Genomic DNA, 26,885 nt, shown 5'->3' with positions numbered 1-26,885 from the left:
GTCTCCTCGAATAGCTCCGTTTTTTCTTTTTTCAAGCGCCGCAACAGATGCTGGAGGTTTCCATTCAAGCCTCCCCTCGTTGGTGTCCACACGCCAAAGTCGGAAGGTCAAAGGCATTTCCTCGAAAGGATACGTTTTGAGAGGTTTTCTCGTTTGCTTTCAGTTTGAGAATTGCGATTGTTTACACGGGGTCAAACATAATCCAGTTTGGGGTCAATAAGGGGCGCTGAGATGACCTTCGTATTGATTCCCACAATTTGCTGTGTGTTGTCTCTCCGTGCGGCAATCGTCACAATATCAACAAGCAACATTACTCCTCAACGATGGCGGTGAAGCAACACGTTAGCAATGCGAAGGAGCCTAACCCTGAAATTGCAGAGCGCCTCTAATTAAAAAATAAAGCATGTCTGCTCTCGCCCGGGCGGCTATTAGAGCCTGTTTAGCCTGCGGATTTGCTTTGAAAGGCAGCTTCATTACAGCACCTCAAAGCCATATCATACAATGGCTGGTTGAAAAGGCCAATGCTTGAATGGGGTCTTAAAGAAGTGAAGGGGTGGGGGGATGGACTTGGCCTTCAAGTAAACATTCCTGCAGCTCACTGTTTCCTCTGTGTTCCCGCTCCCTTGGCCCACCTCCCTCCCACTCCCGATTCCCACAGGGGACTCGCTCGGCCACAGGAAGTCCGAGGAAAGAGCAGCGGTGTGAAATGTTTGTATGCTACATTCGGGCTCATGAGGGTGATGAAAAATGAAAGGAGTCTAGCATTTGCTGAGGGCGCCATTGTTTTTTTTATGTATTTATTTGAGGTCAACGTGCTTCTTTCTACTTCACAATTTACCATTTTTCATTCTAGGCTTTTATTGTGACATTGATAGTCATCTTTTTGTTTGTTTGTTTGCATGCTACTTCCTGTTTCTCAGATGGAGGGGGGGGGGGGTCAGTTTTTGACCACTGACACATGAAGTGCAAGACATGTTATGACTCTCCCAGGCCGTGCTATGTCTATGAAGCCTGTGAAGTCAGCATCGCATTTAGCCATGCGGGTCCCTTGTGGTGTCTGGGGAGTGTCTGCTTTCAGACACTATTATGTCTAGCGAACCTTCCTGCAGATCTAAAAAAGAAAAATCTGAGTAGACATAACCCGTGACACTCGCAACATTTTTTTCCCTGCAGGTGAGAGAACCATTGCTGAGACCGTGCAGTCTAGGTTCAATGAATGACTTTGCAAAGGAGAAGCCAAACTGTGTGTGCGTGCATACGTGTGTGTATCCTGTATATGCAAAGTGGTGACTGGTTAGACAGGTAGCGGAGACGTGCGTATGAGTCAGGCAGACAGAAGGGGAGTGTCCAGACAAACATTTCTTGTGAAACAATTCAAGTGGAGCATGAATAGGCAGACTAACAATGCAAATTGTGTTAAAAATGTAGGCTGGTTTTGATTCACAGTTTTGAGGTTCCTGCTTTGAATCTCACATGGAAACCAGTCATCGGATGCATGGTTGGATTTTAGTCGACCTCTCGGAGCTGGAAAAAGATGTCGAGATCACTTGAACTTTTCCATCCAGACACACAAAAGTGGAACTGTTGGAAATAAAATTGTCTTCTCCATACAAACAAGTACAAGTGAATCTATGGTACCGTCCAGGTTTGGGGTACAATTACTAAAACAAGATCATGCACAGTGACTGTTGGGACTTGCCTGCCTTATGGCAAATCCTTGTGATGAATAGCATCTGAAGGTGTGGACTCTTTTGAAGGCTAAGGTTAGTGTTAAAGTAGTGCTTTGGAGTTGCAAGATGCCTTCAGGAAATGAAGGTCAGTCAAGGTAATATACTTTGAAAAGAGTGGAAGATTTGCGTGTTAGGTTTGGACAGCAGCCAGCGTGACTTTCACCACTCCCAGTTGAGGCGGCAAACCACCAAATTCTTAAACGTGGAGTCGCGAGCCAATTAAACTAATTGCCTTTAAACGCTTGCGCAACGCGGCCCATAAAGCAAACGCAGCGTTACGGGGCGGCTGCCGAATGAGATGTTGGACGGCGGGAATGACTTGTGCGACGACACATGTTGAGATACGGAGAACTTCCTCGACCCGCAGGTCTGTACTTGTCACACGAGAGGATGTGTTTACCTAGGCGGGGTGTGGAGGCCCGCACAGGCCTGCTGCTGGCTTACTCACTCCCATGACATTTCGCCTCCAGCTCGCGTCAAGCACTCCCATTGCCACAACCAGCAAGCCCATATTTTTTTTATTAATTTTTTTTTGCGCCAGTTTTGGACCAGTTTGAAGTCATGCAATAATTAAATTAATTTATTAATTATTATTATAAAATATTAAATCATATTATTAAATTAGAAATATATAAATTATATTATTAAATTAGAAATATATCAATTATATTATTAAATTAGAAATATATCACTTATTAAATTATATTATTAAATAGAATTATAAATCTACCCATTATTAAATTATTAATTAAATTATTTCAAAATGTCATCCTCTACGAATGCAAACTTCTCTTGCATATCACTAAAATACAAAACAGGAGGAAAAATTAAGGAGGATCTCATTCTCTGTGTGTGGCCTAAATGATTCTCAGACCTGCGCCAGTCTGCAAAGCGGTGGTTCGGAAATCCTCAACGGGGAGCATTTCTGCTCCTGCTCGTTTTCTTGTAACTGTGTGCCAATGCAAATGAGCGACGAACCTCATTTAGCAATAAGCGAGACGCTCAGCTCGCCATGAATAGAGTCTCACAGCTTTTACACACCAAGCTTGGTGAGATTCGCTTGGTCGGCGTGAGTGTCGACATGCATATGTGCGCGTGGGAGTGTGTGTAGGAGTGTGTGTGCGTGCGTATGCCTGTGTGTGTCTGGTACCGTGCGCTTAAGAGTGGGAGGTGTTAAGTCAGGTCTGGCACTGCATACCTGAACGTGCGATGATACACGTGGCCTCATGCTTTTCATTTACGAGGCATTTGAGGTTGAGTGTCAAACAAACCTGCCTCGCACTTCTGAGGTTTGAGCTTGTAAACCTGCCTCCGACCTTTCTGCGTGGAGTTTGCGTGTACAAAAGTTTCCCTTAAAAAAACAGCCAGGTTGACTGGTGACCGGTCCAGATTGGATGTTCTTGATATGGCATTTAAAAGTATTTCTTCTCTCGCCCCCGCAGTCGCCGAGTCCCGTCACATCCAAGCGGCCCAAACTGGAAAAATTGCCATCAGCTGACGGTGAACGTAAAGCCGAGTGGCTGCAGTCATTGTCCAAGTCCAGACACAAGGTTGGTAAACATGCTGTGAAACATGCATTTAGCATTAGGGTTGAATGCAAACTGATGACGCACAAGCTCCTTTTGATGTCTTGACATGATTGTCAGTGGTCAGTTCGTGGTCATTATAAAGGACTGTTCAATTAAGTGTGTCAGTCACGGCTATTTGAATGCTTGGATGGTGATTCTTCATTGTGACTCATGCTTGCCGTTTTGGGTTCCAGGACCACAAACAAGTCCAGCTCAAGCAGAGACCTTCGGCGTTTCGGCCTTGGTCTCCAAAAGGGTCGGATCGGGAGAAACCAGGAACTCAGAGGTGAGTCGGTGGGATTTTCTTATTTAAATCAGGGGTGTACATTTTCTATCCCCAATAAATATTACAACACTGTTCAGAATTTGAAGGCTCGGTGGGTCGCATTAAAGACCGCGGCGGCTCATACAGCTCTTTACTTGCCCTTGCAGGTCCACTTTAAAGAATCAGGAGGCTTTGGCACAAACTCCTTCAACCCCTCTGGTGCATCCCGGGGACTGCCGTGGTCCTGGAAGAGCGAGCCCAAACATCCAAGAAGTGCAGAATGGCCAAGCAGCGCCACAACCCAACGACATGGACACGGACGGAGAGATTGATGTGGATGACTGTGACAATCGTGAGTACTTTCTATCATCTGAAATATAACAAAAGACAGACCAAAGTCAGTCTGGTAAAATTATTGGAAGACTTGAAAGAGCCACACAGGAAATGGTTGGTATGATCCCTGTGCAGTGGCGCCATCTAGTGTTTAATAGTAGAATTTAACCTCCAAATGGCTTAAGTGTAATTTTTTTTCTGTGCAGGTCCACTGCCGGCATCCTCCCTAGCTTCACCCCCCTCAGCCTGCAGCAACGCCTCTCAAAGTCAGACCCCCCAGACTCGAGGGACCACTCCACCTCATGAAGCGCCAACCTGGCTGTGTGGGCCCGTCTCCCCCGAGATGGACGCTCTGAGACAGACGCTTTATGCTGGCGTGGACACAAAAGAGGCTCGAGAGAAATTCCTGCAGGAGGTGGTCAAGATGAGGCTAAAGCAAGAAGAAAAGCTGGCGGCCGCCGTACAGGCTAAACGCAACCTTCAGCAGGTATTTCAAATGATGACAATGGCTGCAGTGGGAATTGTGATACCAAAATGGCAAACGTTGTCACAGGAGTTGGAGTTTGTGAAGGTGGCCAAGAAAGGCCGCCTCCGCGAGGCCGTGGAAGCCAAGAGGAACCTGCGGAAGGAGATTGAGCGCCTCCGTGTGGACTGGGAGAGGAAGACCAGGGAGGCGGAGGAGGTGTGCGGCCGGCTCAAGAGGGAACTTGAACACGAGCGGCAGCAACGAGGCTGCGACAAAGGATGCGAGGGAGAGCGACTCCGTGTCAAGTACTCCGCACAGGTGACATGCTCAAGGACGGCAAAAGCGCCCAATCAAGCGTAGACGTCCACCAAGGCAGCTTAACACAATGTATTGTAAAGCAGGTGATGAGTTGTTGTTTTTTTTCTCCGCTCTCTTTGCCCTTGTCGCCAGATCGACACACTGCATTCTCAGCTCCAGCAAGCCGAGGCGGACCGCGAGCAGCTGCGACAGGAGCTGCAGCAGGAACGGGAGGCGCGGCAGAGCCTGGAGAACGCCGTCCGAGACCTGCAGTCCCAGTTGGCAGCGCAGAAAACGACGCCACACGGCACTCGGTCCTAAAGTGGAGCCAAAAAAAAAAAAGACATTCAGAAAAAAATGAGAGTGAATACTTTTACGGTGTATGTCGAATCATAGGATGGTGGGTTTTTAGTAAATGAAAACTGGATGAGGAAGCATGATGTTCACGACTCATCGGTGACTATTTTTGCTATAAGCTAATTGGAGAGAGGCCACATCTCACTTACTTGAATATGAAGGGAATGGTCACACCATCAGCAATGGTGCCACAAAAGTATTGGTACACTCCAAGGTGCAGACCACTGGACCCAAGAGACACCTGTTTACCACTATTCACTTTTATGACCTTGCTAGCTTTTTATATATATATATATATATATATATATATATATATATATATATATATATATATATATATATATATATATATATATATATATATATATATATACAGTAAAGGATTTACTGTTAAAGATATATTGCTTGTTTATTCCATAGTCGAGAAAAGCATACCACATACCATTTAAAACTGAAGTATTGGACGCTTAATATCTTCATGTACATTTTTATTTTTCAAAATATGCTCACCCTTCAGCTATTAACGTTCTCCTAAAAGGCACGCAAAAACTGAGAAATATCATTATTTTTGTTGCTTTTGTTGGAATGCGGTACCTCTGTTTTTTTTGTATGTAGTACTGAAATGACCTTTATATGGTTCATTTGAAAGCATTTGTTTTTAGGGCTCTTAAAATAACAAATGGCGTTTATATGGACAGCATTTCTACATATATAAAATGCAAAAGGAGCATATATATTTTTTTACTTTAGGGGGAAAAAAGGAATTGCACTTTTTAGACAACTTTGCATGTTATGAAATTAAAAAAAAAAAAATGATCCAGACAAGTTCAACTAAAACACTCATTCCCTCAGTACGCTCTGATGTAAATACAACAATATTGTAAATAAGATTTTGTTGCCTGCTCCTGGATTTTCTTATGTTTTGCTCTTACTTGAAACCAAAAAAGAGACTATATTTGGATTTTCAAAGCAGCATAGTATGACACAAACAGGGCATTTAACAGACTTTTGGATGCAAACCCATGACAATAATTTCCCTTTGATTGTTTATTTGAGACAAATAGAGTATATAAAAGATATATATTGATGCCACTGACCAAAAAAACTGAAAACACAATTGAAATGTCTGTATACCTACCGCTCAGTTTTCGAATGGAAAGCAGGCCTTCTTTTGGTGTTCTCGCCTAGTTTAGACAGAAAACGTGTAAATCTGACCAACTTCAGCATCATCATGTTACCCTGGCTCAATATTTGTTGGCTACAGTGTCATATAGCACTCGCAGTTTACTGACTCTTGCAGTTTTCTTACTCTAGCTCTTGTAGTTTTGGTTTGGATGTAGGCTTTCACTTGTTTTCTTCTTTTTTTCCGTTTTGGAAAATGTGTATAATACCAATTAAAAATCTAAGTCGATGCCGGATCCTGGTGTGAATATCCTGCATGAAATGAGAAAGAATTGACAGATGTAGTATCATGGAAAATAGATGGTTTCGTAAAAGGACAAAGTGCGCAAAAAAGAGTTTTCTTTTATGTGTTTGAATTCTAAAAAGAAAATAGAACGAGAATAGAATAGAATACGTTCAAATTGTTTTAAACACTCACAGGCACATATTCTATATCCACTAAGAAAAAAAACTGAAATTGATGCAGTTTAAAGAAAAGATGCGATGTCTGCGAATATTTGTCTGCCTGTTTTACACTGCCCCCAGGTGGCCAAGGAGTATATATACATCAGAAAGAGCAGCATAGAAATGTGTCAAAAGCTTTTTCATTCTTTACATTTTTTTAATTGCATCATTAAAATACATATATTTTTACAGCTTTTATAAAGGGTAGTATTAAAAATTAGCCCAACTCAGACAGAAAAAGTTACACTCAATTCCTGTCTGCAATTTTAACATTATGTACAAGTTCAACCATGTCTTCATAATTGACAGGACAGAATGGAGTGATTATTTATTTGCTCCTCCTTTCTAATGGTCGTGTGAAAATCCCTCCATGAAAGCAAGACCGGAGCCTCACTTCGGGATTAGTGCTTGAGAGAGATTTACAGGCGGCGGGTCGGTCACATGCAGCACTCCTCGTCCCTACGAGCAACAATGCACGGGCCACCTGAGGTTGCCTTTTACCTCGGAGGATGACAAAGAACCCATGTGATGAGGACATGCATGTAGGACGTCAACTTTGCAGAGAAGAGTGGCGGCGGATCTCATGGGACAGAAAAGTTGGACACAAATATCCACTTTAGGGATGAACGCCTCTCCGGGGATGGCACCTCCGTCACCTGGGATGAGTAGCAGCCCGTCACCAAGAATGAGCACCTTCCAGTCTGGGGGTTCTCCCAAGCTACCCCCCAACCCTCCAAATTCACCAGTCATGTCCATCATGAGCTCCCCCAGACTGTGGCAGAAGACCTCGATCTCCAGACTGGCTGAGGAGTTTTTCTGGATTGGTGGGAGTGTGGTTGCTCAACCCAAATGGAGACTGGGACAATTTGGTAAGACTCACTTTTTAAAAAACGTTTGTGCAGATTCGGTTGCAATAGTTAGAATGACTTGCTATAGAAAAGAAGCATTTGTGATTTTAGCACAGATCGGACATTTGCATTAGAATAGACGAGGCCTTTGAGTCAATAATGGGCATATGGACTGGAGACAATCCTTTGGGATTAGCTGCAAGATGCGTCACATGTAGTTTTCAGATTACAAACAAGTAGGGTCACCTGATCTTGGCATGCGCACACACACTGTTGACACGGCATGTGTGCAGACAATTATGGAGGCAGGTGCAAATATGGCCAAAAGTCTACACACCCCTGTCCAAAGAGAGGCCAATAGTTTACTGAAGATCAGATAACTAGTTTTTAGAATCGGAATCCAGGAGAATTTATTTGTGCACGTTGATGCATTATTATTTTAATGTATGTAATGTTTTTCTTTTGTGTGCGGGGGCTCCTTTATAGTGGAGAGGTGCATGTGCACGATGCAAACCGGGACACAGATGACCAAAATGAAAGGAAAGAAGAAAGGACATGCCCGCTTCTACTACTTGGATGAGCACCGCTCATGCATCCGCTGGCGTCCCTCCAGGAAACAAAACAAAGCCAAAAGTAAGATTTGATGATTTTTCATCGGTTTAGCAATTAGAAATATTTCTCATCTTGTTTCAGTTACAATCGACTCCATCCACGAAATCCGCGAGGGGAAAAAGTCAGAGGTTTTCCGCAGGTACGCCGACAACCGCTTTGACCCAAATTGCTGCTTCAGTATTTATTACGGCGAGCGCGTCAAGTCCCTGGACTTGGTTAGCTCCAATGGCGAGGAGGCCCGTACCTGGATTACCGGACTCAAATACCTCATGGCCGGCATCAGAGACGAAGACAGCTTTGCACGGAGGCAGCGCACCCGTGATCAATATCCTTTTAGTAGGCAAAAATAAAAAATAGAAGACACAATTTAAGTAAACATTTTTTAAAAAATTACAATATCAAAGTATTTTGTCACTTCCCTCTACTCAATAACTTCTTGCTAGTCAGCTTCCTTAACTTCAGTTCTCACGTGGCTTCAGCAGACTTTCTCGGAAGCAGACAAAAACGGAGACGGCACTCTGAGCATCGGAGAAGTCCACCAGCTGCTTCACAGGCTCAACGTGAATCTACCCAAGCAGAAAGTCCGTGAGATGTTTCAGGTAATGGGAACCATCACACCTTATGATGACATAGTCACAATTTAGAGCTCCATCTTATTTTGCAGGAGGCAGACACAGACGAGAACCAAGGCTCTTTGGGATTTGAGGAGTTCTGCTCCTTCTACAAGATGATCTCCACACGGCGAGATCTCTACCTCATTATGATTTCTTACAGCAACCAAAAAGAAGTCATGGACTTGCACGACCTTGCCCGCTTCCTGGAGAACGAGCAGAAGGTACGATGATGTTTGGAAAAGTTTGCACGCATCATCAAACCGATGTTTGGTCGACAGATGCGAGGTCTTGCCAGGGAGCACCTGACGGAAATTGTGACCAAGTTTGAGCCATGCCCTAACAACCTCCAACGCCTGGTTCTTGGAATTGACGGTACGAGCATGACAGCCGTTGGAGAAAAGCATCCGATGAATTCTTCTCCCCCGTCCAGGTTTCACCAACTACATGCGAAGTCCCGGCGGCGACATCTTCAATCCGGAGCACAACCAAGTGAATCAGGACATGACGCAGCCGTTGTGCAACTACTTCATTGCCACGTCGCACAACACCTACCTAACTGGAGACCAGCTGCTCTCTCAATCCAGCGTGGAGATGTACGCTTATGTTCTTCAGGCCGGCTGTCGTTGCGTGGAAGGTGTGCTTATTTACGAGACTTGAATCTTTACTTATCAAAGTACAAACAGGGTGTGAGTACTTTTGCCACCTCTGTTCTTCTTCAGTGGACTGCTGGGACGGACCTGATGGCGAGCCCATTATTCACCACGGCTACACTTTGACATCCAAAATCCTTTTCAAAGATGTCATCGAAACCATCAACAAATACGCCTTCACCAAATCACAGTATGTGCTCATTCGTTTAAATTAGCCAGTCCAGGTAACAAATGTTTCTCTTCCTCCCTGATGGCAGGTACCCGGTGATTTTATCCATCGAGAACCACTGCACTGTGCCTCAGCAGAAAAAAATGGCAGAATATCTGATAGAGGTGCTTCAGGAGAAGCTGGACCTGTCCAATGTCAACACGCATGAATGCAAAAAGTTGCCCTCTCCTGAAATCCTCAAGGGAAAAATATTAGTCAAGGTGAGACTAACTAATTCACAACAATCTATTTACTTAGCTACTTAGCTTTGTGGTGTTTCAGGGAAAGAAGCTGCCAGCAAACCTGGATCCGAATTCAGAAGAAGGCGATGTGTCGGATGAAGACACCGGAGATGAAGAAGAAGAGGAGGACGATGTGGAGGAAGATCCCCAGGTAAATTCATCTGTGACATTTTGATTACATGCGTCCGGTTTTTACCATCCAACTCTTTTAGGAGGAAAACAGCGGCCTAGCTGATCAGCAGCCCAAGAAGAAGAAGCGCTTCGGCAGATCCATCATGAGGAGCTTTAAACGCAAGGTCTTCTTCTTGGCTCTAAGGGCTTGGCCGTGCTTGGGAAATATAATTGAGTGTAATAATTAATATTGTTACAGAGGAAAAAGAGAATGCGCATGAGGAGTAAGGTCAGATCTGATGGAGAGTCAGACTACAGCAGCACCAGCAGGGACAGGACACAAATTGTTTATCACCCTAAGTAAGGATCTTACAATTGGGAGTTCAAATTATTCATGTACAAGTACTTCAAGTTAATTATCCGTAATATGTAAGCATCACTAGTTTATTTTTGTATCATTGTCTTCAGGAAGAGGAAGACAATGAGGCTGTCCCGTGCGCTATCCGACCTTGTCAAGTACACGAAATCAGTCCGAGTGCACGACATAGAAACGCAAGGTAACGTTTGTTTGTCTTGACGGTCTGGGAATAGCAAAGGATATTTGTAATGTTTTTGTTTTGTTTGTCTGGCAGCCTTTACAAACAGCTGGCAAGTGTCCTCGCTCAACGAAACGGTCATGAACCAGATCGTGCTGCTGAAACCAGGTCATCTGGTGCGCTTCAACCAGCGTCAACTACTGAGGGTCTACCCTTCCAACTATCGGGTGGATTCCAGTAACTTCAACCCGCAACCCTACTGGAACGCAGGATGTCACATGGGTAAAATTAGATCATAAATAAATGTGATGATACATAGATGGTTTCTTATTGGATACATTGTTTTCCAGTTGCTATGAACTATCAAACAGAGGGTCGCATGCTTGAACTGAACCAAGCCAAGTTCTCAAGCAACGCAAACTGCGGGTACATTCTGAAGCCTAAAATCATGCGGAAAGGTATGCAAACGTTCGTAACAAGTTGATGAGCGTTTCTTTTCGATCAGACTAGTTTTTTCCCCCCTCAGGTGCCTTTAATCCCAATGTGGAGGATCCACTACCTGGACAAAAGAAGATTCAGTTAATACTGAAGATTATTAGCGGACAGCAGCTTCCCAAACCCAAAGACTCCATGTTTGGGGACAGAGGAGAGGTCAGTATCAAATAGTCCATAGCATACTTCTTTTCAGCCTTGATTTGTCTATGCCATTTCCAGATCATTGATCCTTTTGTGGAGGTTGAGATCATCGGACTACCCGTTGACTGTTCAAAGCAGCAGACTAGGGTGGTGAATGATAACGGTATACTTAGACCTGATCTTTGACCTGATGACAATGGGTATTCGTATAGTATTGCCAAGTTTCAAAAGTACGAATGATGGATTGTCCGTCAGGTTTCAACCCGATGTGGGAGGAGACTCTTGTCTTCCACGTTCTAATGCCCCAGATTGCTTTGGTGCGCTTCCAAGTCTGGGATCATGATCCAATTGGAAGAGATTTCATTGGCCAGAGGACAATAGCCTTCACCAGCATAATGCCAGGTAAGACTGTCTGTAAGTGCTGACTCGCAGTGAATAGTAAACAACCATCTCTCAACTTGTAGGGTATCGACATGTGTACTTGGAAGGGATGGCGGAGTCTTCCATCTTTGTTCACGTTGCTATCATTGATGGCAAGGTAGGTTCTTTGGGAATATTTAACGCATATTTAACTTTAAAGTGATGCAATATTTTGTGTCATAGGTAAGGCCAGCAAATGCTGTGCAAGTAGCCAGAAAGCAAATCCAAAAAGCCGCCCAGAAGCACATGAAGGGACCCAATAAGCAGGCATCCGTCGAGTCGTCCGTGCAGTCCTCGGAAGACTGGCCCCCTCTGTACCTCCGTAAGGATGTCGACTCCTTCTCCCAAGACAGCAGGAATGGAGAAATGTCCTCGCTGGTGCAAGGGCCCGCTACCAGGGCTGCCATGCACAAAGGGATCATGAGTGAACCAGTCAGACGTGCCCACCGTGTGAAAATTCATGATCCAAGAAGAGGGATCTTCAGCAAGATGTCCTCCACGGAGTCAAACCCGGTGCCCACGTTGATGCCTCAATACAGCTTTGACCTGGACAGCCCAGATAACAGTGAGCATCAGTCTTTGTCTGAAGTTGCTGAGCTACAGACACTTCCCACAATTGGACCAGAGGAGCCTGAGCTTCCTGTGCTGGTCCAAGCAGAAGCACAGACTAACCCGAAACCATCGGAGGAACCGCCCTCAATAACGCAAGATCCGTTGAATTCTGAAGCCAAACTTGTATCTCTAATCCCCCCGCCATCCCCAGCTCGAGTCAGAAGGACTTTGGAGGCCCTGGCCACCCCCAGACCCTCCATCCCAATACGAACAAAAGTCCGCTCATACAGCTGCCCCCGAAAACCCAACACCTCCCCCGTCACACCCATGGTGAACCGCAAACCCGCTTCCCAATGGCAGACTTGGCGAGTCCAGAGCACCTGCAAGGACATGGGCCGACAGGTGAGGACCGTACCAAACGGTCTGTGCTTGTCTGACAGCTCATCCAGCAGCGGGGGCAGCTCGGACAGCCTGGACTTCACTGTTGCCCCTGTTGCGGTGGGTTCGGAGGAGTGCATCGGCACCCTGCAGAGAGAGATGAAGGCGCTTTTTGACGAAAAGATGCGAGCGATCCGATGTAAATCACCGCTTGTGTTTGATAGTCAGGATTTGTGAAAACAGTTAGGACTAGAAGGGCTTTGTCACAACAGGTAGTAGACGTGTTGATGTGTGCCTTGAAGGGGGTGTGGCCTAGTGAGTGATGTCATCGAATGCTCACAACACATTTTCATTTTTGTACCAATAACATCCTTTTTCTAAGCGTGTAAGAAAGAAAAAACAACAAAAATATGAGACAGACAATTTATTTTACTTTACCTTCAAATTCATTCTACCGTTTTTTTCCATGTATAATGCGCAAAATTTAACAAATTTATTGTCCTAAAATCTGGGGTGCGCATTATACATGGGTCCAAAAAAAATTGTTGTTTTTTTTTTTAGTCCGGATATGATACGGAGGCCGCCATTACAGATGCGCTTTCTTCTCTGCCGTTCACTTCAAACACGCTCCGTTTGCTGTACACAAATCTGAAACATTTCTTCGCTATCAAGTTTGCTAGGGCATGCGCAGTGATACTGACCGGCAGAATAACATCCGGTTGTTCCCAAAGATGATCTTTTTTCTGAAATAATTTTACGTTTACAGACTTAAGTAGGAGTCAAAATTTGGGTGCGTATTATACATGGGTATAGGCTTTTTTCCAGCATCGACATGCCATTTTTAGGGTGCGTATTATACATGGGGGCGCATTATACATGGAAAAAAACGGTATTTCGTTTTTAGTTTTATGCAAAGTGTTATTTCAGCTCACGATTAGTTGTTAATTATTTGTGTATTTGGATGAATTATTACTGAGCTATTATTGTTAGAGGTTTTTATAAGTTATAACCCATTTGTCAGTAAGTGACGAATGATTCTATGCTTTTTCTGTTTCTTTATCAGCGAGCTCTTCAGCTCGCTTTGTTGCACTGTTGCTTTTGTTCCTGAAACGCAAGCCGAGCTCTTCAGTCAGCACCCGGCAGAAGGATATCTGTGGACACAATGAAAACGTAATGATTTTTTTTTGTATCAATGACTATCCTTGCATCGTTCCATTTTTCCGAGACGTGACCGTACCTTCTGCTCCACTGCACTGCTGCGACTCCTGGAGGCGAGCTCCAGGATGGCCAGCAGCATTCCAAGCGTGAGGCCCAACGCAAGGACCACAAACATTCCCTTGAGACTATGCGGTTGCACAGCTGCCGCCTTAGCCTTGTCCACCATGCAGCTGCTGGCCCACCATTTGCTCTGCAGATAAGCCAGCTCGCCCGCCTCGCTCAGCTGCAGGATGGCTACACTCAGATTCTTTATGATTGGAGATTCTTGGAGAAGAAAAAGTTGGTTAGATGACAAAAATGATCCTGTCATGTAAATTCAGAAACGTGTTTTTAAGTCCAAATAAATGTAGCACGTTGAATACGAGGGCTCACCCAGCCTGGCGGCGATGCTGTATCCTCTCATGCCGACCACCTCGTGAGCTCTGACCAGATCGCAGTGGCGTGCCACCGCCAAGTCCAGGGACACCGACTCACCGATGAAGGCAAAGTTGCCTTCCTTTGCACGCCGGATGCCTTCATCCATGGATGATACAAGACTTTGACTTCTCTCCATGTGCTCGTAGATCCTGCGATACACCGGGTTGTCGGAATTCTGCCCGACAAAGGAAAAGTCCAGACAGAGATGAAATGAAGGCCACTATTAAGCGAGAAACCGGAAGAGAAACAAACAGTCCATCACGCGCACCTTGAAGAAGGCCAGCGTGGACGAGGCGCTCAAACATCCGTATTCAATCACATCTTGATTAGCCAAGTCCTCGAAGCCTTTCACGCTCAGCTGAGTGGACTCGGCGCTTTTGGATGAGCTGAGGTTGGAGAAATAACAAGCCAGAATGACCACAGCAAAGAGCCACCAGCTGCAGCAGACCACACGTCCTGACAGCGCGTTGGGATGCGGGCCAGCACCTGGCAACACACCACAACATCATTTAAAAATAAGAATAAATCGACGGAAGGATCGGCAGTGTTTGAAGGCTACCACATTAAGGTTATTGGCTCAAAAGAAAGCAATGTAGTGGGTCGCATGATGTCATCCTGTGCTCGTTACCTTGTAGCGTTAGCGCCCCGGCGGCGTACCACAGACTGTGTGCAAGGCTGAACGTGCTCCGCTCGCTCTCAGGTTGACTCCACTCACTCGGGCTGACCCTGCAGGGATGAAAAAAAAATAGATAACTGTCTGCCTGTGTGAGCGAGTGTTTTGCCCAGTCTAGCTGACTGGTCATGGACATTGTGATATTATGCAAATTATGCTTGTACTACCAACCTGGCCACAATAGAGATGCAGACAGCAGTTCCCAGGTAGGCGATGATAATACCAGCCCAAGTCTCGGCTGAAAAGGGAGTGAGGAAATCAAAGAAGCCCGTCCCCTCAGAGATGTCCTTCCTCAGCAGGATGCTTATTCCTGTCTGCATGAAGGGTTTGGTCATGCCTACCGCCTTCTCCCGAGCCGCGGTGAGGGTCAGCGGTGCGATTGCCAAATCGGCCTCCTGCGGAGAACCTTACAATCAAGCTCATCCGTGTCACATGATAACACCCTTTGGGTCATTTTCTTACCCCTCGCACCACTTCGCCAACCATCCCGTTCCAATGTCCGTTGTCATCCTGTCTGCCATACGAGGCATCCTTCACCAGGTGGACTATGTACCTGAAGTCCAGTTTTTTGGCTACTTCAGACAACAGGTCCATGCAGAAGCCTTCCAGCTGGGAGCCTTTGGACATTGTGTAAGGCTCTTGCTAAAGTTTGTTTAAAGGTTAGCACGTCAACACCTAAGTCGTAAAGATCGTTATGAATGGAAGAAATAAGAGCGTTACCAGGATTGTTGTAATTCTCAGATCAGATTGCCCTGGGGAAGACAATAGAAATTACAAAATGGATGGATTTTTTTTTTTTTAAGATCACCCATGACAGTAATGAAAACAAGTATTCCAGAAAATAGATGTAGCAAAATCAAAGCTTGCTTTGTGCATTTGAGGTGAACACACAAATGTCTCCTTCCTGCGTCATGGTGATCTGACAACTCTGGCTCCTTGATAAGGCCGCACTTTTCAGTCCTCAGCGGCGTGTCCATTCAAAGCATGTCAGTGTCATGGCACAAGGACATGAGAGGCCAGTCAAAAGAGTATCAAAAGCGCCAGTCCGGGCCAAAGCCCTCGCGGATTGTCCTTTTCAAAAAGTTGACACTTCTACAGGAACTTCCAACCCCATGTCACTGAGACACACAAGCCCTTTGTTTACGGGAACCCCCACCCACCCTCACTCTTTCTAAATTGATGATTTATGACCATTTTTTGCATGAAAAGTCAACAGCTTTTCATCTTTCTCAGCAGTCCAACAGGATGTGGACGTTTGCAGAGTTGACGAATATTCAACACTTTGTGGAGTTTGATGATGGGCCAGAGGAAGTTGCCACATGCTGTGTGTCGCATATGCTTGAAATCCCCCCCCCCCGAACATATTTCAGATATTTTCCCATCTGGTTAAAATCTATGCACAGTGCACTATCAATAATGCTTCTTTTTTCAAACAGAATATAAAAATAATTACCCATTTTCTACACTGTACCATCTTCATTTGCTAGAGGCTGGAGTACACGCTAGACAAGTCACGAGCTAATCACAATGCAACATTCCCATTCACACGCAAATATAGACAATTCAGAGCCTTAAAACTAGCATGCATGTTTTGTGTGAGGCGGATATGCTCAAACTTAGTCCACTGAGATAAATAAATTTATTATTGTATAATATTACCATTTCTGGGATTTTGAACTAAATTCAGTGCTATCTATGCATATTCCTTACCTGCAGTGCTTGTCCCAATGTTGAAGAGGAACCAAACAGATGATAAAAAAACAAACAGCATCCTGAAGATTTGATGTTGCTATGCCTATAATTAGTAAAAAGTAAAGTCACCATCACATACACCCAATTTTCAATAATACATAAGCAAAGCAAATTATAGCCTACTTTTAATTTTAACACGGCACCTGACCGCTGGTCTGGGACGTCGACGAACTGAATTGAGCCACAGAGTGATGTGAGGGTTGCCAAATTGGTGATCATCAGCAGTGATGCTTGGTTGGTGGGAGGAGTTTGTGAAAGAGATTTGCAGTGGTGAGAGAAATATTAATGGGGACCGACTATGTGGAAAATGACTATGAAATCAAACATCCAGGTAAATAGTTGGGCCTTGTTCTGAAAATGTGTCTGCAAGACAGCTGTTTATTGTACGTGTGCCACTGTTACAAAATATGTTTTTGGGACCATATACTGTAGTATTAGTATTCAGGGTGTAAAATTCTAAATGTTTTAGAAGGGGAGAGAGACTTTAGACGCAAAATGGTAATATTCACTTTGGAATTAGTGGCAATAGTGTTCACTGCAATGTAGTGTAAAAACGTTGAGGACACGGCCAAAAGGCGCGAGAGAGACGCGCTGTTGTTATTCTCATCGCTTTTCCACGTTACTATTGCCCGATCGAGTGCGGTGAACTCGATTTGCCAAATCGACCAATCACAAGATGGTGCGCGTTGTCCGCGAAGCAAAGCGGCGGCCCCTGATTGGCTGACTACGTTGAAGGGTCGTACTTTTCGAGCCATCCTAACCGAAAATGTAGCCATATCCTAGGTACATTAATTTGATATCTTTGCGGTTACGCGACCGTATGGCCGTGGACCGGCACCGCTGGGGAGGTTTAAGTCACAGCCATGTGAGCGTCTGGGTTTGGGTGCTTCATCGTAACCAGAGCGGTTGAAACGAAGATGACGCCGCGTCGCTCCCGAAATGACCGGCTAGCTAGGGTAACAGCTAGCATGTCCGCCGCGGTGGTTCAAGCCTGAGCTGACATTTAGCGAGGTCCTTTTTTTTCCCTTCTCCACCCTCCCTCCTGTTTGACATTCGCACCGCTGAGAGCCACTTTTCACGGTAAGTAAGGCAGACATATTCGATGTTTGGTGTCTTACTCGGAAAATAGCCATTTTGTTCTACGAGTCTGTGTGTATGTGTGTTTGGTGCTTTGCCCGACAGAGAAACGCTACCGTAGACATATTTTCTTTTTTTGCAGCAGCAGCAGCAGCAAACGATCGCAACGCACTAACGTTCCAAACGGTGAATATACCCATGTCATGTCGTCTAATTTATGCATACATCGTAATGCCGCGTGTCAGAACGGTATGCAATTATTATTATTATTATTGCTGCTGTTGGCATAATGTAACTGTCGCTTGTTGCTGTTCAGAGCTCAAAATGGCTGACGGACGTCGAGCTACTCGGGTTGGTATTTAGCGCTCCTCAACCGAACTATATACAGCAAGCAGGTGGGGGGGGGGAAACATTATACGGAAATTTGATTGGACGTTAAGGAACGTGATAGCGTTACTGGCTCCCGATTGGACCAATAGGGACAGGGACGGGGCGTCTCCTTACAGGCAGGGACGTCATACCGACCAAAATATTAGGAACTCCTGGACAGCTCGAACAAGCGCCAAATACTTCAAGTTACTGCAACAAATCAGCCTTTGAAAAAAAAAATTAATACTCCTTTCACCACACCAAAATAGTATTTTCGGACTAGTACAGTTTTGTTCCCTTATTTTGCGACACAAGAATCAAACTAGAAGAAACAGTAATAATTTTAACATATCGTTAAAAAGCTCCTTTGCATTACATTGGACCAGATGTAGACACCTGGATGAGGATATTCTGTATTTGGCCATCAATTAAGCAATTTGTTTGTTCTTTTAAAGTAGATGTAATGTGCATTTTTCCATGTTTTCAACAAATTACCCAAACAATCACAAACTACAGTACACTTTAAACACCATACCTCATGTCTCGTGGAAATGAGCCTGTTTTGAGAGGGCCTCAAGTAAGTGAGCATGTACTAAGACGCAATCTCTAACTGCCCCTACCTCAGTGCTTCTCAATTATTTTCTGTTACGCCCCCGCCTAGCAAGAAGAAAACTATTAGCGCCCCCTCCCCACCGTGACTATCCTAACTTGTCTTGTAAGTCGTAAAATGTTGCACTGTCGCAAACGTGACAGAAGTAACAATGAGAGCGCCACTGCCCCCTGCTGTAGTAGATGCGCAATTACACTTTATTTTAGTACTGCCAAAAAAAAAAAGCCTGTTCCCCAGGGTCACACGCGCCCCACTATTTGAGAAGCACTGCCCTACCTGGACAACTTCACAGAGCGATCAAGTATGCGCTATTTTTCACTAGCCAGCCCTTTTAGCTGCTGCTAATTTGTAAACCCAACAAACCTAATGGCTATAAAAAAATGTTTCCTTTGCTTGTGTTTAAGGTAGCCGGTGTAAGCCCCTCCCATGCAGAAGGCGAGGAGGTGGGAATGTAAGACAGCTGTAATCGCACTCAACATGGGCCGCGCCCGAGGCAGAGGGCGAGGCAGGGGGAGAGGCTCAGCGGGCCAGTTGCGCTCGCCCTCACCCTACAAATTGCAGCTCTCTCCTTCTAGGGAGACGCTGACGTACGCCCAGGCGCAGAAGATCGTGGAGGTGGACCTGGAGGGCAGGCTCCACCGCATCAACATCAGCGATCCCCTGCCGGTGATCACGGAGGATGAGATGATGGCCCAGGACATTGTGGAGTGCAACAGCAACAAGGAGAACAGTGTGCAGACGCAGAGGAGGAAGCCCTCCAACAACAAAGGAAGGAAGAATTGCAAAAATGTGTCACAGCAGAACAAGCGACTTGGCTCCCAGCCGCAAACGGCATCCACCAATTCCCTCCAGTTGCAGAGTCCGCTCCCAGAGCCCACCTTCCGTACATTTAGCTCCGTTAGCCCCCTGGAAGCCTCTCCTTTGCCCACCGCCTACTACCGCTTCATTGAGAAGTCCAGTGAGGAGCTTGACAGAGTCGCAGAGTACGACATGGACGAGGAAGACCTGGCCTGGCTGGAGATGGTGAATCAGAAACGAGTGTGCGACGGCCACGCGTCCGTGTCCGCTGACACCTTCGAGCTTCTGATTGACCGTCTGGAAAGAGAGTCCATCTTAGAATCTCGCAGCCTGGCACTGTCGCAGTGCGCCGTGGACGAGGACGCGTTCTGCTGCGTGTGCCTGGACGACGAGTGCCTGAACAGCAACGTCATCCTCTTCTGCGACATCTGCAACCTGGCCGTGCACCAGGAGTGCTACGGCGTGCCGTATGTACCCGAGGGCCAGTGGCTGTGCCGCTGCTGCCTGCAGTCGCCTTCCCGCCCTGTAGATTGCGTGTTGTGTCCCAATCAAGGAGGTGCCTTCAAGCAGACCAGCGACGGACGCTGGGCCCACGTGGTGTGTGCCATCTGGATCCCGGAAGTGTGCTTTGCCAACACAGTCTTCCTGGAGCCTGTGGAAGGCGTGACGAACATCCCTACCGCCCGCTGGAAGCTCACCTGTTACCTGTGCAAGCAGAAGGGCCGCGGCGCGTCCATCCAGTGCCACAAAGCCAACTGCTACCGCGCCTTTCACGTCACCTGCGCCCAGAAAGCCGGACTCTACATGAAAATAGACCCTGTACGGGAGACGGGCGTCAACGGGACCACCTTCTCGGTGAAGAAGACCGCCTACTGCGAGCACCACTCCCCGGAGGGGTCTCGACGGGACGGGTCTGGAGACGAGTCGGTGGAAGGGAGACTGGTTGGAGGAAGGGGAAACAGGGGGCAGCGCTCTTACACTCAGAGCTCCCCAACGCCACCAGCAAAGAAGGCGTCCAAGGGCCTGAAGAAGAAGAGCACGAAAGGGCCCACGCGTCGTTCCAATGTGCCTGTGCTGCTTGTGCCTCAAATTCCCTCTCACAGGTGAGGCCATCATCATGCATCAACCCACCAAATTAGATGAACATTTGAACTAGCTATGCTTAGCTTATGGTATTTGGCGTGATGAGTCCTTGTGGCAATTCATTTGTCTCCTCTACAGGCTGAACAAGATCTGCACAGGAGTAGAAGTCCAGCGGAAGAATCAGTTCATGCAAAGGCTTCACAGTTTCTGGCTACTGAAGCGGCAGTCGCGAAATGGGATGCCTCTAATACGGCGACTTCACTCCCACATGCAGGCCCACCGGACTACCGAACAGGTGAGGAACGGTAGAAAAATATGAAATAATACCCCCCCCACACACACACCTTGACATTTAGGTCGACGTGTGTTCACCGTGAGTGTGTTCAGAAGGAGCCGGATGAGAAACTGTGCGCTGCCCGAGAGGAGCTGCGTTACTGGCAGAAGTTGAGGCAAGACCTGGAAAGAGCCAGACTACTGGTGGAACTCATTCGCAAGAGAGAGCGGCTAAAGAGGGAACACGTGGGTCATGATTTTGCCAATTCTCACCGAAACCCAAATAATCAAACGATGGACTATGCTTTTCAGATGAAAGTCCAGCAGGCTGCCACGGAGCTGAAGCTAACACCGGCGTTGGTGCTCCTGCGGACGACTTTGGAGCAGCTGCAAGAGAAGGACACTGCCAAAATCTTTTCTCAACCTGTCAATCTAGCAGAGGTTAGTGTCATTAGCTGCAGCCATGTTTCACAGTCATGGTAGTAACGGCATTCGAATCATTCACGAGGTCCCAGACTACCTGGAGTTTGTATCCCGGCCCATGGACTTGTCCACCATGCGGGGCAAGCTGGAGGGTCACGCCTACTGCTCTGTCGCCGACTTGGAGGAGGACTTTGAGCTCATGATCTCCAACTGCCTCAAGTACAACTCCAAAGACACCATGTTCCATAAAACGGCCTTGCAGCTGCGCGAGGTGGGCAGGGCCATCCTTCGCCACGCCCACAGGCAGTCGCAGAGCATCGGCCTGGACCCGAGCACCGGTATGCACCTGCCCGATTCTCCCAACAAGCACGGCTTTCAGCAGTGTACCTGGGATGACGGTGAGGCACTATCTAGTAAGGTTTGCTTGGGCAGACACAACCAAAATCCACACTTACGCATTTATTTTCCCTCTCAACCAGTTGACTCCCTCTTGGACCCCGATAACAGGCTTCACCTGAGCACAGATGAGCAGCTCAAGGCCTTGCTGGATAAACTGGACGTGGTGACGACCATGCGGACAAGCGGTGGACGCACCAAGCGCATTCGACTACTGCGGCGAGAAATCAACATGCTGAGGCAGAAGCTGAACCAGCAGCAGACTCTTAACGCCAAGGGGGAAGAGGAGGAGGAGGAGACAAAAGAAAAGAAGTCAAAAAGGAAGATTGTGGATAATGGAATTGTGTCTGCAGGTAAAATATAAAAGCTTCTATGACACCGAAATTTTGCAGAATAGCTGAATCATTGCTGTAGCTCAAGAGCTGCGAGTGAATTTTCCACAGTAAAGTTGTGTAAAACATACACGTTTACTTTGTAAAACAGGGATCAACATCCAAAGTCACCCATTAGACACCAACGTTATTTTCTACTTACAGATGACTCCCCTCCTGTGTTAGAACTTACATGTCCGGCGTCATCGCCGCTTCCTGGCGACGCTCCGCTGGAACCGCCTGTCCTGGGCATCGTAACGGGTGGCCGACGCTCTCCCGGGCGCTCCTACAAGCGACAGAGAACATCACGAAGCGGCAACAAAAGCCAGGGCGAGGACGAGGCCGAAGTGGGCGAAACGCCGTTTTCCCAACCGGAGGCCGTTCATGAGGGCACGCCCTTGGGGACGCCGCCAGCCTCACCCGCGCTGGGCGTCGGCCGGCGCACATCCGTCTTGTTTAAGAAAGCCAAAAACGGCGCGAGAGCTGGTAAAAAGAAATCTCCGTCGCAGCACAACGGCAAAGCGGCAGAGGATCCGACCAACGGCGTCCCCGCCGGTCCGCATTCACCCCGTGCCAACATCACCGTCCTGCCACCCACTCCTCCCTCGCCTCACTCACGCCACCTGAGATCTCAAGGCCACAGCTCAGACAGCGAGGCGGACAAACACTCTGGTGAGGGAGATGAGCTTGTTTTTGGGTCTTGTATTTATTTAGTTCAGCAAGATAGAATTTTGCTTGGTATGTCATAACGAAGTCTATAAGAGCTAATGTGGCTGGAGCATGGCGTCTAAAAATGCCAAATGTCTTTGTTTTTCTATTTAGACCTAACAAATGGAAAACACATCTCGGAGGAACACGACGAAGACCAAAAACTCAAGTAAGTGGCTTGCACTTAACTTCTGGGGGCAGACGCTGATGTGGCGTTATAATGTTCTTTCTGTCTCCATTTGTGTCCAGCTGCTTGGCGTCACCTCCAAAACGCAGCCGAGGGAAACCCGCGCTGGCCAAGGATCTCATCAACGACATTGGAGATATCTCTGAATCGGGTTTGTACTAGACCACACACACCTTTTACAACTTGCAACTTGACTTTTCCAAATTGAGTGTTTCAGCCTATATGTTGGAAAATCACATTTTTGGGTCATGTCAAATTCTGCAGTTTTTCTCTTTGTATATTATAAATTCTGATTTGTTATTTCATGTTTTCCACAGGCAAGCTTACACTTCTTTGTCCAGACAGCAAGACGGAATTGGCCCCTCTTGATCTGGTGTGGGCCAAATGCAGAGGATATCCATCATACCCTGCCATGGTGAGAAAGAGCCCACGGCGCACGAAAGCCTCGCTTCCGCCGAGTCGCTGAAAGAGCGATTGTTCATATATCCCCCACCCCGTGGCAGATCGTTGACCCAGACATGCCCCAGGAAGGACTCCTCCATAACGGCATCCCCATCCCAGTGCCTCCTGTGGAGGTGCTCAAGCTGGGCGAGTGGAGGCGGACTGAGACTGGACAAAAGCTCTTCCTGGTGCTCTTCTTTGACACCAAACGGACCTGGTAAGATCTGGAATGGCCGACCCAACATGCTGGTTTCTGACACCATGTGTTGAGTTGTACAGGCCAACTCTTGCAAATGTCTTGCTTGCACGCACTCCAGATGACCAACTATGTGTGTACATGTAATTCAAGTTAATTGCCCATAATAGTTCCCCCATAATTTTCAGGCAGTGGCTCCCTCGGGATAAACTGCTGCCCATGGGAATGGATGACACGGTGGACAAACTTCGCCTGATGGAAGGCAAGAAGCCGAGCGTTCGCAAGTCGGTGCACACGGCGTACGACCGAGCCATGATGCACTTGAACCGCATCCGAGGCAACCTTAACTTCACCCCCACCTCCAACTTTATATGACTTTATTTATGGGGTTAGGGAGTTGAACCTCAAGCAAAATACAAACTTCTCCGGGTGCTCTAAAGATGAAGGGTAAGTAGTGGAGGGTTAACACTGAGTTTATATGAAATGATTTTTATTTTGACTTTTTGGCCAAAGTTATTCAAGACTTGTAAATACTGAACTCTGAAAAGGGAAACATGTATTTAGATTGTATTTTGTGAAAGTCTCACTTGAAACTCGCCTTATGGCTGGACTTAGACACAGCATTATCAATAGTAGACCTGAGAGAACATTACAGTGGAACCTCCTAAAATCAGCTGTGGATGACTTCCAAGTTGTTCTAGTTTTAAATATCTTTTTTTCAAATAGGAAATTATTAAGTCTGTTTCTGTAATAAAATCATTACTAATCATACAAGGCAAATCACACAATTCACTTTACAGGATCTTTAATTGTACTGTTCATATTATACGGAGCATCACATTATAGAAAAGACACAGAAAAAGCTCATTTTGGAGGTTGCACTGGATTTTCTTTTATTTTTTTGCACTTAATATATTGTGGTCCAGCCATGATGTGATAATATAGTATGTGGGACTTGTAGTCTGTACCTACGTTTTTCCATATTGTGAAAGTGATATTGTATGTGTGGAGTACCTGCTAAGTGCATACAAAGACTACTGCGGTCGAGCGACTCGAATCGACTTCAAAAGCACAAACTGGCTCCAGTGCGTGCGTGTGCAAGAATGCATGTGGCACATATTATGCGACTCTGATTACTAAGCTTAGTAAAAAGTGTAGTTTTTGTGTAGTTTTGTACATATGTAAATGTTTGTTTATACCAGCTAACAGGAAGTAATTTAAAAGGAATGCAATTTTAGAATTTTAATTTATAAAAACAAAAAAAAACAGTGCTATTTTAAAGCAATGAGTCAAATACGGGAAAAGACTTTTGTGTGTACGATGCTTCGTAGCTCTTTGTAACCGTGACGACATGTCAGGAGGTTTTCTTTAAGAAAAATAAAAAGTCAAACGGCACAAGACCATTCGCCTTTCCGAGGCAGATCTCATCTGCAAGAGGCCATATTTTCTCAAACAATAAAAGCTGTTTCAATCAACTGAATACTTGTCTCTTTTTTTTTTTTAATTGAGGATGGAAGACTATATATATGCCATTTAAAGCACAAGGGAAAAATGTGTACCATAAAAGATATTCACCAAATCAACCATGAGATGGAAACATTTTCAGGATTACTTTAACAATATGTTTATTAGTGTGATTGATGTTGACCTGTACACAGCTACAAGAAAACCGCTATGCACACTTAACACTTATGTACTAGTGCAACCTGGGAGAGTTTTTGTTTAACACTATTATAGTCATAGAATATTAAGACTATTTCAAGTGACAACACTAAAGGGAGGGGAGAGTGTGATTGTAGCAACGCTGTTCAGCTAGCTAATAATGTTGTGTGGTGCGAGGCCGCATGGCCTTGGTCGATCTGTGACCCCAGGAATGCAGAGTCTGTTCTTAGATGGTTGGCAGCCTCGTTCCCGGCTGCAATCTCCAAACCTGGATGCCGTGTCCCTCTTGTGCATACAGTCCAATAAACGTTAAGTAGATGTGAGATAACTTGCATGAAGTCTACTTAAACAAACATTGAGTAAATATGGGATAACTAAAAACTGTCTCAGACAAAAACAATTAACACAGAAAGGACTTCTCTTGAACTAACAAAGAACAAAGATGTTCTGTTCCTAACTAGTGAGGGCCTCTCACAGATAAGACAAGGAAGGGAGTATAAGGACTCCCCAAGGCTAGCCGGCACATATGTTGACTTGAGCGAAGATATGTGACCTCTGGTTTCAGGCCGACCAGCGCTTCAGCAAAACTAATTATTCTAACACAATGATGACAGATAATTGGGGTGCTGCTGTTGAGAAAAATAACTAACAGCACATATTGTGAAAATTAGCCTCTTAAAGACGCTCTTAAAGCAGTGCGACAGCGAGCGCCCGGCGCGCTGCGGTTGCGCGATCGGACCAAATTAAGTTCCCTGCGCACTGAGGTTCCCTTAAATTTTGGAAAGTACATCAGGACTTTGCAAATATTTTCTAAATTTCAGCGACGGCTCTTTCACAATAATGCGACCAGCGCGGTGCAGTTGCGCGGTCGGCGACACGCGACTGTTGCGTGTTCGGCGGTGCGCTGCAGTTGCGCGATCGGACCAAATTAAGCTCCCTGCGCACTTAGGTCCACTTAAATTCTGGAAAGTACATCAGGACTTTAAAAATATTTTCTAAATTTCAGCGACGGCTCTGTCACAATAATGCGACCAGCGCGGTGCAGTTGCGCGGTGGGCGAAGCGCTACGGTTGCGCGTTCGGCGGTGCGCTGCAGTTGCGCGATCGGACAAAAATGCGCAAATGAAAAAATGCTTTAAAAAAAGGCGTTTTTTTTTTCTTTTGTCTTGGAACGGTCTAAAATGTTTTCTATTATTTGTAATGAGAAAAATAGTTTCGGAATTCGACCGATTCACTTCTCGAACCGCCTTCTGGAACGGATTGTGGTCGAAAACCAAGGTTTGACTGTATTTTTGCTATTCTTGTTAAAATCACATTTACATGTGAACTGGAAATGAAAATAATAACACATAGTTAGCTAAATTGAGCAAATTGGCTATTTCAGAAGTTTGTGTCAAACTGGTAGCCCTTTGCCTTAATCGGTACCTAGGAAGTAGCTCTCGGTTTAAGAAAGGTTGGTGACCCCTGACATATAACAGACAAATGTCACCTGTTCAAGTTTTTTTTTTTTTTGCGCCTCAGGGGAGCACTAAGGCCACAGTGTAAGATAATTCTATCACAATAATCTTTTTCCAGCATTCATAAAAATAAGGTCAGATTTTTGTCCAGAAAAATGTTTCACAACAATCCAAACTTAACAAAAACCGAAATCAATGATGAAAAAGTTTTTTAGGGGAGAAAAGTCATAGCTAGATTCTAACAGGAAATGTAGTTTTGGCCTGTGAAAAAAGTGATAATCTTTTAATATGCTATCAGATGCTTGCTCTAGTGCGCTGACCGGGGT

The 26,885-nt window shown here is 45.8% G+C and overlaps 4 protein-coding genes across 10 annotated transcripts in view; 3 read left to right on the top strand and 1 right to left on the bottom strand.

The window, feature by feature from the left end:
* skib (v-ski avian sarcoma viral oncogene homolog b) overlaps positions 1–6,427 on the top strand; it is a 31,537-nt gene extending 25,110 nt beyond the window's left edge. The window contains exons 2-7 of the mRNA XM_061290746.1: positions 3,173–3,280; positions 3,493–3,584; positions 3,731–3,915; positions 4,103–4,383; positions 4,450–4,680; positions 4,813–6,427. Coding sequence (XP_061146730.1) covers positions 3,173–3,280; positions 3,493–3,584; positions 3,731–3,915; positions 4,103–4,383; positions 4,450–4,680; positions 4,813–4,980 — 1,065 coding nt within the window. The 3' untranslated portion in view covers positions 4,981–6,427. The remainder of the gene's footprint in view (positions 1–3,172; positions 3,281–3,492; positions 3,585–3,730; positions 3,916–4,102; positions 4,384–4,449; positions 4,681–4,812) is intronic.
* Positions 6,428–7,084: 657 nt separating this feature from the next.
* Positions 7,085–12,895, top strand: plch2b (phospholipase C, eta 2b). Its single transcript, XM_061290744.1, has 20 exons — positions 7,085–7,511; positions 7,977–8,123; positions 8,184–8,427; positions 8,572–8,701; positions 8,767–8,937; positions 8,995–9,088; positions 9,147–9,350; positions 9,436–9,556; positions 9,624–9,795; positions 9,857–9,967; positions 10,029–10,112; positions 10,187–10,287; positions 10,396–10,484; positions 10,560–10,745; positions 10,814–10,921; positions 10,990–11,114; positions 11,178–11,262; positions 11,355–11,501; positions 11,564–11,637; positions 11,703–12,895. The coding sequence occupies exons 1-20, from the start codon at positions 7,226–7,228 to the stop codon at positions 12,684–12,686; spliced, it is 3,663 nt and encodes a 1,220-aa protein (XP_061146728.1). The 5' UTR covers positions 7,085–7,225; the 3' UTR covers positions 12,687–12,895.
* si:dkey-183j2.10 (glutamate receptor U1) lies at positions 12,859–18,829 on the bottom strand. 2 transcript variants are annotated; one of them, XM_061290748.1, is made up of 10 exons: positions 18,491–18,829; positions 16,468–16,552; positions 15,478–15,509; positions 15,220–15,399; positions 14,929–15,152; positions 14,713–14,810; positions 14,353–14,570; positions 14,040–14,259; positions 13,687–13,931; positions 12,859–13,600 (listed from the first exon to the last, which is right to left on the bottom strand). In XM_061290748.1, the coding sequence occupies exons 2-10, from the start codon at positions 16,526–16,528 to the stop codon at positions 13,487–13,489; spliced, it is 1,392 nt and encodes a 463-aa protein (XP_061146732.1). In that variant the 5' UTR covers positions 16,529–16,552; positions 18,491–18,829; the 3' UTR covers positions 12,859–13,486. The 2 variants fall into 2 exon arrangements, with proteins under 2 accessions (XP_061146732.1, XP_061146731.1); XM_061290747.1 differs by lacking the exon at positions 18,491–18,829 and adding an exon at positions 16,633–17,270.
* On the top strand, positions 17,225–24,921 carry brpf3a (bromodomain and PHD finger containing, 3a). Of its 6 annotated transcripts, none has more exons than XM_061290743.1 (13): positions 17,225–17,589; positions 18,970–20,466; positions 20,585–20,741; positions 20,837–20,965; positions 21,032–21,160; positions 21,228–21,540; positions 21,622–21,891; positions 22,075–22,581; positions 22,732–22,786; positions 22,867–22,955; positions 23,122–23,219; positions 23,308–23,462; positions 23,630–24,921. In XM_061290743.1, exons 2-13 carry the CDS (start codon positions 18,992–18,994, stop codon positions 23,814–23,816), a joined length of 3,564 nt encoding a protein of 1,187 aa, XP_061146727.1. In that variant the 5' UTR covers positions 17,225–17,589; positions 18,970–18,991; the 3' UTR covers positions 23,817–24,921. The 6 variants fall into 6 exon arrangements, with proteins under 6 accessions (XP_061146727.1, XP_061146726.1, XP_061146725.1 ...); XM_061290742.1 differs by having other exon boundaries at positions 20,834–20,965; XM_061290741.1 differs by having other exon boundaries at positions 20,825–20,965.
* The last annotated feature ends 1,964 nt before the right edge of the window (positions 24,922–26,885 follow it).

Source organism: Syngnathus typhle, linkage group LG11 (assembly GCF_033458585.1).
Source record: "Syngnathus typhle isolate RoL2023-S1 ecotype Sweden linkage group LG11, RoL_Styp_1.0, whole genome shotgun sequence".
Classification (NCBI taxonomy): Eukaryota; Metazoa; Chordata; class Actinopteri; order Syngnathiformes; family Syngnathidae; genus Syngnathus; species Syngnathus typhle.
Note: the sequence above shows the minus strand (reverse complement) of the source record. Positions and strands in the feature narration are given on the sequence as shown.

Excerpts from the sequence above, each read along its gene's own strand:
- brpf3a (XM_061290738.1), top strand. The coding sequence starts at position 18,992 with ATGCAGAAGGCGAGGAGGTGGGAATGTAAGACAGCTGTAATCGCACTC. Across the intron at positions 21,541-21,621 it reads GCAGTGTACCTGGGATGACG|TTGACTCCCTCTTGGACCCC; the intron begins GTGAGGCACTAT and ends CCTCTCAACCAG. Across the intron at positions 23,220-23,307 it reads ATCCATCATACCCTGCCATG|ATCGTTGACCCAGACATGCC; the intron begins GTGAGAAAGAGC and ends ACCCCGTGGCAG.
- plch2b (XM_061290744.1), top strand. The coding sequence starts at position 7,226 with ATGGGACAGAAAAGTTGGACACAAATATCCACTTTAGGGATGAACGCC. Across the intron at positions 8,938-8,994 it reads TCCTGGAGAACGAGCAGAAG|ATGCGAGGTCTTGCCAGGGA; the intron begins GTACGATGATGT and ends TTTGGTCGACAG. Across the intron at positions 10,746-10,813 it reads GAACGCAGGATGTCACATGG|TTGCTATGAACTATCAAACA; the intron begins GTAAAATTAGAT and ends ATTGTTTTCCAG.
- si:dkey-183j2.10 (XM_061290748.1), bottom strand. The coding sequence starts at position 16,528 with ATGCTGTTTGTTTTTTTATCATCTGTTTGGTTCCTCTTCAACATTGGG. Across the intron at positions 15,510-16,467 it reads CATTGGGACAAGCACTGCAG|GGCAATCTGATCTGAGAATT; the intron begins GTAAGGAATATG and ends TGTCTTCCCCAG. Across the intron at positions 13,601-13,686 it reads GCAGTGCAGTGGAGCAGAAG|ATATCCTTCTGCCGGGTGCT; the intron begins GTACGGTCACGT and ends TTGTGTCCACAG.